General features: G+C 35.2%; 1 protein-coding gene and 1 long non-coding RNA gene across 5 annotated transcripts in view; one reads left to right on the top strand and one right to left on the bottom strand.

Moving 5' to 3' along the window:
- The window catches only part of GXYLT1 (glucoside xylosyltransferase 1), a 55,669-nt gene that overhangs the window by 14,972 nt on the left and 24,630 nt on the right, over window positions 1-16,067 (bottom strand). For all 4 annotated transcript variants that reach the window (XR_004259966.1, XR_004259967.1, XM_032248464.1 and 1 more), the window contains 5 exons: window positions 15,052-15,223; window positions 11,462-11,587; window positions 7,332-7,583; window positions 1,194-1,317; window positions 720-892 (listed from right to left, as the gene is read on the bottom strand). Coding sequence is in view for 2 of the 4 variants with exons in the window: in XM_032248464.1 (XP_032104355.1) it covers window positions 720-892; window positions 1,194-1,317; window positions 7,332-7,583; window positions 11,462-11,587; window positions 15,052-15,223 (847 nt within the window). In the remaining 2 variants the exon portion in view is untranslated. The remainder of the gene's footprint in view (window positions 1-719; window positions 893-1,193; window positions 1,318-7,331; window positions 7,584-11,461; window positions 11,588-15,051; window positions 15,224-16,067) is intronic.
- Window positions 1,434-2,068, top strand: LOC116530398. Its single transcript, XR_004259968.1, has 3 exons — window positions 1,434-1,512; window positions 1,582-1,719; window positions 2,014-2,068. It is a non-coding gene; the product is annotated as an uncharacterized LOC116530398 (long non-coding RNA).

Raw genomic sequence — 16,067 nt, forward strand, 5'->3', positions numbered from 1 at the left:
CTCCTTTGACAGATGACTAATTTCAAGGGTAGGGCAGGGACAGTATTGGACAAACCTGGAATATTTTGTTGGGACAGAAAATAAAGGAGGTATTCAAAAAAATGATGAGGGCATGTCCAAGGGGCACAACTAGCAGCCCCAATGGGGCTCCCGATGGCCATATCTGGAACAACTTTAGCATCAACATTAGAAGGAAATAATGAATTATAAATCATTGAGGGGAAAATAAGTATCAAAGGGTTCATAGTGATTATATAGACATCAATATATGTGCAAAAGGGAGGGTTCTTCCTTATAGAAGCACACCAAATGTCAAATGATGTATAAGGAAGGAGTGCTAGTGTTGAACAATCAACAATTTGTAAATAACATAGTGAAGATTGCTTTGAGCAAGAACCAATGATAGATGCTAAATCTTGTAAGAGAATGTCCTTATATTTAGTTTTAAAAAAATGACTTTTTTAGGGCTAGAAGAACTTGATGTATGGAACTTAAAATCAAATGTAAGTTGAGTTTTCTGAAAAAACAACTACGTTGTTTTCAGAAAAAAAAGCAATGTAGAGAGAGAACCAATGACAAAGCTAAGGCAAAGTTTTAATAACGGATGAGGCTGAGTGAAAGGTGTATGAAAATTCTAAGTATTCCTGTAAACTAACCATAAGCTTGAAATTATTTTCAAACAGTTAAAAAGAAAAAAGAAAAGAAAAGGCAAATCTTACATTTCTCAGTGCTTCATAAACAGCTCTAAATGCCGGTTGCTTATCATCATGGTAAACACCTCTGTTCCCATGAAGAATAAAGATTCCATCTTCTTCTGCTTCTTGGCAATTGCTTCCATAAATACAATGATCTGGTCGATAATTCCATTGACACGGAAAAACAAAAAGGCTTTCTATGTAAAGAAAAGACCAAACAATGAAGCAAATACCCCTAATTCAACAGATGTAACATTTTGCAAAACTTTTAGTTAAAAAATGCAGCTTTTATAGGTAAAAATTACAATAATAAAAAACATGTTTGGCATTTAGATCTCTTCCAATTAAACCAATATTCAAGAAAAGTTTTACTCTGTCTTAAAAATAAATAGCTATAATCATTAATGTAAGACAGAATCAGATAAATGCATGTTCTCCTTTTTCACTAAGTATTATCTGGAATTCTTTAATGCAAACAAAAGGAATTTAAATAATTACCTGGATTATGAGAAAACATGATATTCAATAGATCTTGATCACCCCATGTGATGTTTAGTTTGTATTTTTTAAGCAATGGCATAAGTATATCTCCCCATTGTAGTCGTACAGTTGTCATATCATTCTGTTGATTAAAACATTCAAAAGATCTTCAGATTTTCAGGCTTAAAATGGCAGTATGATGACAGTTCTACGTTCTTCCCACAACAACCATAACAGAGCCACAAAGCGAAATGCAAACTCCCCATGACATCAAGTGACATTTCTAACCCTAAATGTGAGAAAGGCTGTCCAGGAAAAGAGAATATAACAAAAGAAAGTGAGAGAGAGAGAGAGAGAGAGAGACACAGAATGTGTGTGTGTGTGTTTATGTAGACAGATATAAAAGTGTGTGTGTGTGTGTGTGTGTGTGTGTGTGTGTGTGTGTGTATGTTGCCGATTTCTTTCAAGTTTGTTCCTATGTATGCTATCTCTTTTGCTACTATTTTAACAGGGGAGGAGGGTTTTCCATTTTATCTTCTAAAAGGTTGCTATTTGTATATGTGACATTTCTAATCCTAAATGTGAGAAAGGCTGTCCAGGAAAAGAGAAGATAACAAAAGAAAGTAAGAGAGAGAGACAGAGAGAGAGAGAGTGTGTGTGTGTGTGTGTGTGTGTGTTGACAGATATAAAGATGTGTGTGTGTGTGTGTGTGTGTGTGTGTGTGTATACATATATATATTTATGTTGCCGATTTCTTTCAAGTTTGTTCCTATGTATGCTATCTCTTTCGTTACTATTTTAACAGGGGAGGAGGGTTTTGCATTTTATCTTCTAAAAGGTTGCTATTTGTATATTAGAAAATGCAAGCAAAGAATTCTGTAAAGAGGCACCATGAATGATACACAAAGTCAAAGAAGATTTCCTAGGGAAAATAACTGGGTCCAGTATAGCAGGTGTATGCAGTCCCATAAACTCTCACCATCCCAGAGGGAGGCAAGTTAGGACTGGCATCTTCGGCAGTATTAGAGACTGCACTCCACAAAAGAGATCCTAGTCTCCTGATGCCTCTCATACTATCAAAGAGCTGATAGATTCACCCAACCCATTTAACGACTATAAGCTTTGATATCAGAATTACAACCCTCCTAGAAAAGGTATTTTCCTATTCTTGGGTATCAACTGATTGACATATCAACACTGTTTTCAGGACGAGACCATACTAGGCTACCTGAGAAAGAACCCCTGGAATTAGCCACAGTAAATGGTTTGACTCTCCTTTTAAAAGTAGTGATTTCTGTATTTTAATTTCAACCCAGCCAAATTAACCATATATCCTTAATGTTTATAGTAGTTTTAATAGGTTGAGGTCTTCCAGGGATGTAAATATGTCATGCAAATAATGATAATTTTACATCCTATCTAATTTTTATACCTATTTCTTTCACTTGTCTAATATTGGAGCTTGTAATTCCTCCATGCTGAGAACCATTATTTAAATATTACTTGATAGTTATGGTCCCAGGCGCAGTGGCTCATGTCTGTAATTCCGGCACTTTGGGAGGCCAAGGCAGGCAAATCAACTGAGTTCAGGGTTTCGAGACCAGCCTGGGCAACATGGTGAAACTCTGAATTGAATACTGGACCTTTTAGAGCCCTATGACTCTTTTAAACTATCTAGAGTATAAACCAGCATTCTTAATAGTGCAGTTCACATAGTGTAATAATATGTACATTTTGTATATGTCCCCAATAAGATTAAGAAATTAAGTTCAGAAATTAAGAGTAAGATTTAGAAACCTTTACAGCAAATTGATAGTTTTATGTTTACTTAATATGTTTTTCCAGTAATCTATCTTTTACAGAAGTATTGGCTCATAACATACTGAATTTTTTTAAAAAATTAATCCTTTGCCATAGTTTGAGAAACAATGTTTTAAGCAATTTTATAATTTATAGTAAATTCAATGACAATATAAACAATCTGTCCTTTAAATAAAAAGATCAGAATTCATGAAAAAAAAAAATCCACGTACTTAAGTTGATCTACAATAGCATTAACCTTGTGTGAAATTTCTTGGATCACAGTATACATAGTAATTATAATCAGAATTTTTTTTTAATGTGGAAAATGACTAAAACAAGTTTTACTTAAGGAAATAATTTGAAAAGATAACTCTTTGAAGTAAGTCATTGAGTATGTTTAGGAAATATTAGGTTCTGAAAAGAAAAATATCAATTACACAAGGACAAAAACCAGCAACACATTCAATAGACAGAACTGGTGGAGCCCTTGTACAATCCCATGTTAAAGTCTTCATGTGAGTCTATCTATTTAAATATATAGAGAAATATAAATATAAATTTTAAAAATCAATATAAATCAAATATATATATTTAAATATATTATCTCACAAGAAATATATATATTCAAAGAAAATCAATGAAAGTCAAAATTAAGAGTCCAGTGCAGTCTTAGGAAAAAAAATCAAAAGGGAAAAAAACCTTAACTTTAAGAAAAAAGTCATATTAGAAAACTATTTGGAAAAGAAGCAACAACACTACTATTATTTGCTAATGATATAACCTAGACTATCCAAGACAATCAATGAAAAGCTATGAAAAATGAGTTTAATAAAAAGGCATTACATATAAAAGGAGTTCAAGTCAATAAGTAAGAGAAAACCAAGACGTGGGCAAAGGATATGGGCAAGCAGCCATTCACAAAAGGAGAAACAGAAGTGGCTACAAATTACAAGAAAAGATTTTTAACCACAATGGTAGTATAGTCAAGAAAAAACAAATTTTAAAATATATTTTTAGTTATACAACTACACATCCATACTAGTTACACACACACAAAAATAAAATCATCCATTCTCCACATCATACACACATAAAAAATGTGATTATGTGTAATGACACAGAAGTCAGTCAACTATATATTTACTAAATGAAAAAAGGTGAAAATATATGAAAGAATCCTATATCTAAGTGCTAATGCACATGTATATTTGTTTCAAAATACTTTTTCCTTTTCTTTTCCTTTTTTTTTTTTTTTTGAGACAGAGTCTCACTCTGTTGCCCAGGTTGGAGTGCAGTGTCACATTCTTGGCCCACTGCAACCTCCACCTCCTGGGTTCAAGTGATTCTCATGCCTCAGGCTCCTGCATAGCTACAATTACAGGCATGTGCCACCACACCCAGCTAATTTTTGTATTTTTAGTAGATATGGGGATTCACCATATTAGCCAGGCTGGTCTCCCAAAGTGCTGAAATTACAGGCACTAGCCACTGCACCCAGCCTCAAAATACACTTTTTAAAAGGTCCAAAGAACACATAGCAAAATTTATAGTGTCGCTATGGGTGGACACATGAAACTGTAGAGAGGTATGTCAAGGGGAGACCTGTCTTTTTACTCTACATACATTGAAGTTTTTGAATCTTTATAAGCATAATTTAGTTTCATAACATTTAAAACAGAAAATCATAGTTATAATTTTACAAATTTTAGCAAATCTATGACCAAATACATGTGTGTTAAAATTAAGATCAGTTAGTTTCATTTTTTAAATTAAGCACGCTTTGAAAATGAGCAGACTGTCATTATCAGCCTGTCCCATACATATATATAAAATTGAAGATTATTCAAATTATGCTCCAACAATGCGAGAAACTGGGAACTCATCAACTCCTAAAGATTAGTTACTTCACTTTAAAAAGTTCAACCCCTTTGGCAAGATGTTTGTCATTATTCTGTTCTCATAAGTCATGTACAACACAAGAAAAGTCCTCTATCACATACATGTTACAAATATGTAAAAACATTGTATCTACTTCATACAAAATATTTTTCAATAATTCACTAATGGCCTAGTTTTTAAAACCTTCATCTGACTGTCCTTTGCTAATAATTATCTATCAGGTTGCTACTTTATGTCAGGCACCAGGCTAAAATAAATATAAAGCTGTACAAAGACATATCCTGCCCTCACTAGGTACAGCAAGCAAACAAAAAAAGACTTTACAAATACATAGGACAAAAAGGGCAGAGAGTAAACAAACAAGGAAAAGATCCCATGATGCCTAATTTATACTCTTCGGTTTTTCTCTAATAAATAGGAAAAAGTTAAGAAATACCGTAATACTTTTTTTAGAAATTATTCCAACCCCCGTAACTATATCTCTAGATGACTTGGAACACGTCACAGAAAAAAAAGAAAAAGGGAACGGGAGAAACTATGGAAGTATTTATGAATGACAGTTAAATAATAGGGAAGTAAAAGACAGTAGATCTGGCCCAAGTGCAGTGACTCACAACTATAAACCCAGCACTGTGGGGGGTTGAAGTGGGAGGATCACTTGAGGCCAGGAGTTCAAGACCAGCCTGGGCAACTCTTTTTTTTGCAGAGCCCATTCTCTACCAAAAAGTGAAAGAAGAATAAAATAATTTTTAAAATAATAGATTTGAAATATATAGCTGTATTTTTTTTAAAGTTTTAATCAACTGGTGTTATCTCTACAGTTCTTTGCAACATTAAACTTCTACTAATTTCAAATGCAGTTATTGAGAAGTTACATTATTTCTTTGCAGATAATCTTACAGCACCATCTTCTGGTATAATATCACCGTGCATAATCTAACAATCAGAAAATAACAATCATGTTACCATACTGGTTTTGTCATATAGCAAAACTTTACAGTACATGAAATTTAAAAATTCAAGATATAATAACAAACTTGGCAACCAAAGCGAGATGTTCTCTGTGAAACAAGAGCAGAGGTTTCCTAACACTGGGCTCACTAATGCAACCAGCAGTGGAAGACAAACTGAATTTAAATTAGAATTTTAAAAAGGTTTAGAATAGGGAAGGCTAAAAAGAAAACTAGGTTTACCAGATCAACAGAATAGAAGAGTGACAGGTAATAGCTGTCAGACTTCTAAGACTGAAGTGTTGGCACATGGTAATGGCTACAGCAGTATTGCTGCTTATACCAAAGGTTAGAAGAAACAGCTCAAAATGAGGCAAAGACTTAAATCATACATATAGAAAGAAGAAATAATTCCATTCAACCAGATACCATATGAAAAATACATGACAAAAATATGTATCTACAAATGTATACACATACTCATATTATAAAAGACATGATATCCCTTAATGTTTAATTTAGTCCTAATAAGACATAAAGGAATAAACAGTAAGTCTATACCTCCAGAGGGAAAGACTACAGTGAGTGAGTGCTCAGAAGTCACTGTTTTAAGCTAACATTTTACTGCTTACTACATGCCACAATCTAGTAAGAATTTTCAACAGATCTCTTTGAAATTAACTTAGTTAAGTCTGTTTATCTTTCTTATTCAGCTGAGAGAACTTATACTTGAAAGTTAACGAAGTGACTAGTAAAGTAGGGCACAGGAGGCAAAGCTACAAAGAAAGCCAGTTTGACTCCAGAGCCAGAAAACTACAGTGACTTGCAATTTAGATATACAATTAATCTACATGAAACTGGTAAACGGTACTACATACTGATGTAATCTAAATGCACACTCAGAGAATTTAAATAGTCTGACTTTTCTACTGACCTCACAATCTGAAAGACTGAAAACATGCAGGAATTTTTTAAGTTAACTTCCAATAACACCATAATAGCCAACACTTACTATGTGTCAGCCACTGTTCTAACTCATTTCCTCCTCGCAAAAGTCCCATGATGTTGATAGTGCTATCATTTGCATTTTACAGGTGAGACCAAACATGTTGCAGAGTCTATGCTTTTAACTGCAACTCCATGTTGTCCTTAAGGTGTATCATAATTTAGATTCGATGCACTCCATGGCTATATAAGTACAAAATAACACCTGCTTCCTGGAACGGCAATCTAGAGAAATGACGTTCACTACTTAGTACACTGTTATTTTACTTCATTGTAATACCATCTGGTTTGACCTATTGTAATTCTCTGAAACAGAATAATATGAACACACTTCCAGATAAATGTAGATATCTAGATTCTTCTAATCTTCTAGATTATTCTAGATTAGTAGAAAAATTCTTTATAGTTCAATCTACTTTTTAGTAAAACTAAATTGAAAAGCAAACCATTTAGAAGGCTTTTAGAGAAATGCTAACAACTACCTGTAATAGTGACTTACCTTGAAATATTTCCTTCTCATTCGAGTCATGTTCATCAACATAACTCCAGAATTTACTCCAGTTTTTCCATAGTATGGATGCCTAGCAAAGCGATTATACCATCCTATTCGAGGTTCCTCATGTTCTGGTGCCATTGCAGCAATTTGTGTAGAATTAAATTTCTTTAGGAAAGACCAAATATCATCAACTGGTCGTAAAAAAAGGATATCAGTGTCGACATATAATAGTGAGTCAACTTCTTTCAGGATTAACTACAAGGAGAAATATTTGAATAATTAACTATAATTCTATTTCAAAAAGAAACATAAAATCACCTCTAATGGTACACGATACACCTAAGAGATAAACTAGTTGATATTATTTTAAGGTAATCTTTCCTAAATCTGTCATTTTTAACAATAGCATATAAAGATACTATGCTAACCTTCATATTAATTTTTAGAGAAGATATAAAAACAAACCAAAACAAAATACTCAATTATAAAAATTGAGAGAATGCTACCAATATCTTCAGAGATCAGGGAGGAAATGGTTTTCATAATGGACAATAACATTAACTTAGGTAAATTTATATCTTTAATACTAATTTCCTGAGATAAATACATAAATAAACCAATACAAATAAACATCTTCTGATCTTATTCCCCTTGCCTTATAACACTGACACCTTTACACCATTTCAGTTTCAACTAGTAAGAGGTAGAGCCAAACTGGAACTCAGGCAATCCAGATTCAATTCAAAGTCCATGCTCTTATTTCTATGCTTACTGTCTCCCAATGAATCAAAGAGAATGTACACCTACCAAGGGTAAAGGCTTGACTTAGACTGGCTATGTTGCACTTTCTAAGAGATGTTAACTCAACATGTGCCTTTCCTGGGGATATTTAAGGATAATTGTGTGTGTGTGTGTGTGTGTGTGTGCACGCACGTGTGTGTGTCAGAAAGAGAGACAGAGAGAGAGAAATCTCATTCTGTCACCCATGCTGGAGTGCAGTAGTGCGATCTTAACTCACTGCAACCTCCGCTTCCTGGGTTCAAGCTATTCTCCTGCCTCAGCCTCCTGAGTAAGTGGGATTACAGACATGCACCACCATACCTGGCCGATTTTTTGTATTTTTAATAGAGATGGGGTTTCATCATGTTGGCCAAGCTGGTCTTGAACACCTGACATCACGTGATCCATCTGCCTTGGCCTCCCCAAGTGCTGGGATTACAGGCACAAGCCACCGTGCCCAACCAAGGATAATTTTTTATTTCTGCCTTACACATTAACTTTAGATTCTGACTCCTACAGATTTAAATTTACTGCCTATCCTGGTCTATTAGAAAGATTCAATGAATAGGTGAATCTAAACCTTTTGAGTTAAGAATGCAATAGAAGCTTGATCCTAATTCTGCTGCTTTTCAAAGTTCTTACTTCCTGCTGCAACTAAAGCCATCACCTTAATGGGCAGCTACTAGGCTGAAATCACCTCATTCCTCCCTTAGATGACTATCAGCTGATTTAATTTCAGGCTGGGGAAAAAAAATGACTGACTGTAGGGCCTGAGTAGGGAAGGTTCACTTGGTCAAAGGCCTCAATTAAAAGGGAATCTGTGACCAGGCATGGTGGCTCATGTCTGTCATCCCAGCACTGGTAGGCTGAGATGGGTGCACCACCGGAGGTTGGGAGTTCAAGACCAGCCTGGCCAATATGGCAAAACCCCGTCTCTACTAAAAATGCAAAAATTAGCCAGGCATGGTGGCGCATGCCTGTAATCCCAGCTATTTGGGAGACTGAGGCAGAAGAATCTCTTTAGCCCAGGAGGCAGAAGTTGCAGTGAGCTGAGATAGCGCCAGTACACTCCAGGCTAGACAACAGAGCAAGACTCTATCTTAAAAAAAAATAAAAATAAAAAGGCCGGGCACGGTGGCTCAAGCCTGTAATCCCAGCACTTTGGGAGGCCGAGGCGGGTGGATCACGAGGTCAAGAGATCGAGACCATCCTGGTCAACATAGTGAAACCCCGTCTCTACCAAAAATACAAAAAATTAGCCGGGCATGGTGGTGCGTGCCTGTAATCCCAGCTACTCAGGAGGTTGAGGCAGGAGAATTGCCTGAACCCAGGAGGCGGAGGTTGCGGTGAGCCGAGATCGCGCCATTGCACTCCAGCCTGGGTAACATGAGTGAAACTCTGTCTCAAAAAAAAAAAAAAAAAAAAAAAAGGTGTGGTCAGGGGAGGCGGAATCTGTGTGTCTGTCTCCCTTTTTTGAGGGGTAGTGGAGTGAGAATTGTTTTTAATAGCAACATTCTACATCTGTGTCATATCTATTTACAGATTACTATATTCTTAGCAGACTAGGAAGAAGCTGCATAAAGCTCCAAGTTCAATGCTGGGAGCCACTGCCAACTGGAAATCAGACATACAGTTAAATAATAATCACTTATGTATAGTTCTGATTCCTTTTAGGTGAAGAAGGCACTGGTACAGTTTACATTAGTTATTTTCATGCATTTATTTCAAAGTAAGAGAAACTCAGCAAAAAAGTTTATCACTTTAAAAAAATAAAGCACCAATTTACTTAAATCTGGTTAAAAAGATGTAGAAGTAACAGCAAAGTATGAGGTCAATTTGACAGGTTTCAAGTATTTCTTGCACTTAAAATTGCATTTAGGTATTTAACTAGTTTTACATAATTAAATGATCTGGCATATTTCATAAAACACCATCAACAATTAAACTTGTTAATAAAGTGTTAACAAAGTGCTATGGTGTCAAGTGTTTATTAAGTGCCATAACAAAATGGCAGAGAAACGGCCATAATCTCACACCTTTCTTTCATCTCTTACTGTTTTTCCAATATATTGGTGTGATTATTTAATGTCTGTCTCCCCCATCAGACAAGAAGCTCTATGAAAACAGGAAACATGTCTGCTCTATTGATTCCTATATACCCAGCACTTGAGTATAGCTGACTGACAAGAAATAGGCACTCACATATTAATTAATTGACTGTGACACTGCAATCATTCAATATAAAACTTATTTCAAAAACTTACAAAACCTACATGAAATATCTAAAACTTCTTAATTTTTTTTTTAACCAATCTTAAACCCTTATTTGTGTGCTTTTTACAATAGAAGACAAGAGAAGAGAAAGATCCTAGGGTCCAACTTTTTAAGGCAGAGCACAAAGATAGTAGTTAGGCAGACCTGCTTATCAGAATTATAACTTAATCTTATAGATATCCTGGATTCCATAAACTGTATTCTTAATAAGCTAGGAATTGCCTTAATCCACTTAGCAATAAGAAGTAACTGAAGGTTCTTCCCCATAATTTATATACTTTCCAGAAACTTCTGTGCTTCTTAAATTCAGTATTTCTACCATAAGTATTCTTTATGTGTTTAAGTTGCAAAACCTTAAGTATCTAAATATCATAATGGTCTACACAACTACTGTGCATTTTAAAACTGGGTAAAATCAAATCAAAATGAAAGAGGTAACCTTATTTCACAACATTTGTATATAAAAAAGAAAAAAAAATTAAGGTTTGTCACCACAGAACACTACCAAAGAACAACCCCACTGAATAAATAGTTCCCATTTTCCCTTTGAGTTCACATGTATTAAATTTGTTTCTGTTTAAGTATCAGTTACAAAAGAAAAATTGGCTTGGTATAAGACACAAATTGCTATTTAATGATGCACTCTCCCTCATTTCTCAAACTCTAAATGCAGTCTACAAGTTGAACATGATAACGCCACTGCATTTCTGCTGGCAACAGACCCGGCTCCATTAAGACCTGGCAACCTCTATTCCCTCTTACATATAAAAGAGTTCACAGCAGCTGAATACATTAAACTGGTATCTCAACAGATGTTACTAAAAATTTTTCATTCTTAACAGGGTTTTTATTTTACTTGTTCCATATGAATATTTTTTCACGTTCAAAGGGGAAATAGTACAACTATTGATTTCTATTTATTAATTTTTAAACCGGATTTATATGTAACTCTTCAGAGACTCATCTGTGTAAAAGTAAGTTTCTTTTTTTTGTTTGTTTTTCTCGGCCACCTTCATTGGCAGTTAAGTTTCAATTTAAAAAAAAAAAAAAAAAAAAGGACACTGGGGGAAAAAACTTACCGGCAAGAACAATCTCTGCGAAGCACATGGTTTGAAGAGTTTTTTCCATTCTGCTGCATTCTCACTTGGAAAAGTTATGGGGTATAACGTATAATTAAATGTTTGTAGAAATGACCAGCTGTCAAGCTAAAACAATTAAAAAAAAAATAACAGATTAGTTTCACTCTAAATTTTCTCTCTAAAACAACAGACTATAAAACAGAAGAGCTAAAAATTAAGATAGTATACATTTTATGCTGTAAAGTTAAGAGAAAGATTCTTCCACCACTGTATTTGTTTCCATTTAAAATCTAAAAATCAAAATAAGATGCCAGAAAGACTTCACCATTAAGATCTGAGGCATAATGAAAGTTATCAAGGTCTGACTCCCATCAGAAAGGTGAAAGACCCTTGCAAGTGTGTCTTCCTCAACTTTATCTAATGTGTAAATTCTCTTAACCCATTAACAAGTTAAAATCAGAAAAATTAAGCACTAATTTTATTACCACTATATATATGGTATGACAGATGCTTACATTCAAAGTCAGACCAAATATGAAACTGGTTAACAAATATTTGTCCATCAATGCATAATTTTAGTATGACTGAATGTTTCTGATAATAAAATATTCTGATACATAACCAATGCCAATTTTTTTAAAATTACTGCAAAAAGTAAATTATATCTGAAAATCTACAATGAACATGTTTACACTTCAGTACCCTAAATGCAGTTCAAGATACTGAACTATTTCAAATTCAGTTTAGTATTATCTCTCATTCTTATTTCAATGGAATTACTGATTCACATTTCCTAAAAAGCATTAAGAAACAATCTATGGGGGGAAAACAAAGTAGTTTGCGTACAGGCTGAATACAATCACTTTTGAATTATGATTGTGTTTAAGTCAATTTTAAAATATTAACATCTTCCAACATAGTTTAAGGGAATACCTTTAATTCCAACATTCTGCTTTGTTGTCTCTGCTAATTATTTCATTTTATTTATTTTACTTTTTTTTATTTATTTATTTAACTTATTTATTTATTTTGAGACAGGGTCTCAACTCTGTTACTCACGCTAGGCTAAAGTGCAGTAACATGATTATGGCTCACTGTAGTCTTGGCCTCCCAGGCTCCAGTGATCCTCCCACCTCAGCCTCCCAAGTAGCTGGGACTACAGGTGCATGCCACCACACCCAGCTAGTGACTATAATTATTTTAAAATACTAGCACTGTTATTTCCCTGCCTCACTTATTAACCACTTAAAGAGCCTTTCAATACCAACTTGGAAATAAAATATTAGTCACTTTTCATTTAACATAGTAGTCTTGTTTTATGTACTAAAAGCATGTTCCATAAAATATTTGATATTCTTTCATCAAAGGCAAAACCAAACATTCTCAGTGATTATTATAGCAAAGAAAAACTAAGTTTAAAAATACAGCGTATGTTACACAAGCAATAATTCAGCCAGGTGTAAACACAACACAGAGGCTGCAACTAAGACAATGCAATAAATGTTTTACTTTTTTAACTATATTTTCAAAGATTTCCATAACTGGCAGTAGGCTGTTATTCTCTTAACCACTAAGACAAGATTAATTCCTCAATATTTTAGAAAACAATCCAGATAAAGAGATCAAGATCACAAAATTATCTAACAAAAATATAGATACTAGAAATATATATATATATTTTTTTTGAGATGGGATTTCACCATGTTGGCTAGGCTGGTCTCAAACTCCTGAACTCAGGTAATCCACCTGTCTCAGTCTCCCAAGTTCTGGGATTACAGGCATGAGCCACCGCGCCCAGCCGATACTAGAAATATTTTTAAACAGTAAGTAAAAAGGTATACTTCCATATACCACTTAAGAGGTAAGAAAACTTTTATAGCTTTTCCGCCAGACTAAAAGGTATAAATGTTTTTGGCAGAAAACTAAAAGATCTGAGCTCCTAATTAGTATTTTTGCATTCACTATGCACAATGAACTAAATTAACCTGAAAAAACATCAAATATATTTTTTACATAGTTAGGCCAAGCATAAAAATACAAATGAGTTTGAAAGCTTAATTTAATGGAGATAGATGCAGACAGATGATAGAGAGGGAGGAGAGAGAAAATATAAATGAATGATCATCAGCATCACCTTTATCACCATTTCAGAATGCAAGGTAGTGAGATTTCAGGTGGCTTTTCTTTTTCTTACATGTTCTTCTGCCTGTATCTGTTCTCATCTTATTACTATACAATATTATTACTATATATTACTATATAATAAGTATTATTATTATACAATAAGAGGAGAACAGATACAGGCAGAAGAACATGTAAGAAAAAGAAAATTCACATGAATTTTATTGTTGTTGAGGAAGTTACAAGGCTGACCTGATTAAAGAGTGTATATTCCACTCTCACTAACAGCTAGGTATGGTTATATGACTAAATTCAGACCAATGGGATGTTGGCAGAAATGTCACAATGACTTCTAAAAAGTACCCTTAAGAGAAGGAGGAGACTGCCCTTCTTCACTCCCTCTCCTCATGTTGAACAGAATATAGGTGCAATGGCTGGAATCTGAGTAGCTACTGTGGACCATGAAGCAGAAGCCTCATCCTGAAAAGGGCTCAGCCACAGTCAGACGAAGCCTGAAAACCTGAAGATAAAGAATTGCCATATAATCCAAACTACCTACTTTTATGTGAGAGAGAAATAAACTTCAATCTTGTTTAAGCCACAGTTACTTGGGGTTTTCTGCCATTGCTGCCAAACTGATCTGAACTAATACAAAACCAAAACAAGTAATTTTCTTATCAGATCCAGAAGTCATTTCCCGCCATATTATTAATCAAGAATTCCTCCTCTCAAAACCAGATTAAAACTTTTATGTAGGCTCTGATTAAGGCACTCCAAAGGAAAGGATATGGACAAAAATAAATCATAGGACTTCTTAGTCAAACATCCTGGAACTATAGTCACTAAAACCAAACCTCCATGCTTGACAAAGAACTTACTTTTAAGTAGCCCACTGCTATTCAAAAATGAACCTTCCTCTTTCACCTTAGATCTAGACTCAAATAGAAGTGGTTCAAGAAGCACTTTCCACTTTAGAAGGGCAATGTTACAGAAAATTTTTGTGCAATGAAGGAATACAACAACTGATATGATTGGGCTCTGTATTGCCACTCAATTCTCATCTCAAACTGAAATTCCCACATGTGGAGGGAGGGACCTGGTGGGAGATGACTTGATCATGGGGGCAGTTTCCCCCATGCTGTTCTCGTGATAACCATCAGTTCCTACAAGATCTGACAGTTTAAAAGTGTGGTACTTCCTTTCCCTCTCTCTCTCTCTCTCTCTCTTTCTCTTTTCTGCTGCCAAGTAAGACATGCCTTACTTCCCCCTTTGCCTTTCCCCATGATTGTAAGTTTCCTGAGGCCTCTCCAGTGATGCTGAACTGAGTCAATTAAACCTCTTTTCTTTATAAATTACCAAGTCTCAGGTAGTTCTTCATAGTGTGATAACAGACTAATACAACAACATTCTATTAGAGCATATTATTAAATATTCAATTCTACAACCTTGACCTCATCTCAAATACTTACTCTGCCTTTAAAGCTCTGATGTAGCTGATCTTCAGCAAAAATATGGAATTGAAGAGGTTTGATGCTGAAAATGATAGCTGACTTCAACATGGTCATAGTTTCTTCCAGTCTTTCACCACAGGCAACTACAGCTAGATGCATTTTCTCAACAGGCTGTATTTTCAGATTATACCTAACAGGAAAGAAAACCATATTTTCCAACAGTTTTAGTATATGTTTACAACATGATACTTTCACCATGTTAAAAAGTGAAGTTCAAGGGCAGATGTGGTGACTCATGCCTGCAGTCCCAGCTACTCACGAAGCTAGGGCAGGAGGATCACTTGAAACCAAGAGTTCAAGGCTGCAGTGAGCTATGACTGTATCATTACACTCCAGCCTGGGCAACAGAACCAGACCCTGTGAAAGACAAAGGAAAGAAAGAACGGAAAGAGAAGGAAGGGAGAAGGAAGGGAAAGAGAAGGGAGAGAAAAGAGAAAGGGAAAGAAAGGGAGGGAAGGAGGAAAACTGAAGTTCAAAATTTTTATTTATAAAACAAACTAGGCCAAGTGTGGTGGCTCACGTCTGTAATCCCAGCACTTCAAGAGGCCAGGGAATAAGGGTTACTTCAGCCCAGGAGTTCAAGACCAGGCTAGCTAGGCAATATACTGAGATCCCATTCCTCCAAAAAATATAAAAATTAGCCAGGAGGGTGGCATGGACCTGTAGTCCCAGCTACACAGGAGGCTGACATGGGAGGATATTTTGAGCCTAGAAGATAGAAGCTGCAGTGAACTGTAATTGTACCACTTTACTCTAGACAGAGCAAGACGTTGTTTCAAAAAAAATAATTTATTTATTTAAAAAATAAGGGCAAACAGGCCGGGCGCGGTGGCTCATGCCTGTAATCCCAGCACTTTGGGAGGCCGAGGCGGGTGGATCACGAGGTCAAGAGATCGAGACCATCCTGGTCAACATGGTAAAACCCCGTCTCTACTAAAAATACAAAACATTAGCTTGGCATGGTGGTGCATGCC

The sequence above is a fragment of the Sapajus apella genome, unplaced genomic scaffold (genome assembly GCF_009761245.1).
Source record: "Sapajus apella isolate SASKATOON/1434 unplaced genomic scaffold, GSC_monkey_1.0 scaffold66, whole genome shotgun sequence".
Taxonomy (NCBI): Eukaryota; Metazoa; Chordata; class Mammalia; order Primates; family Cebidae; genus Sapajus; species Sapajus apella.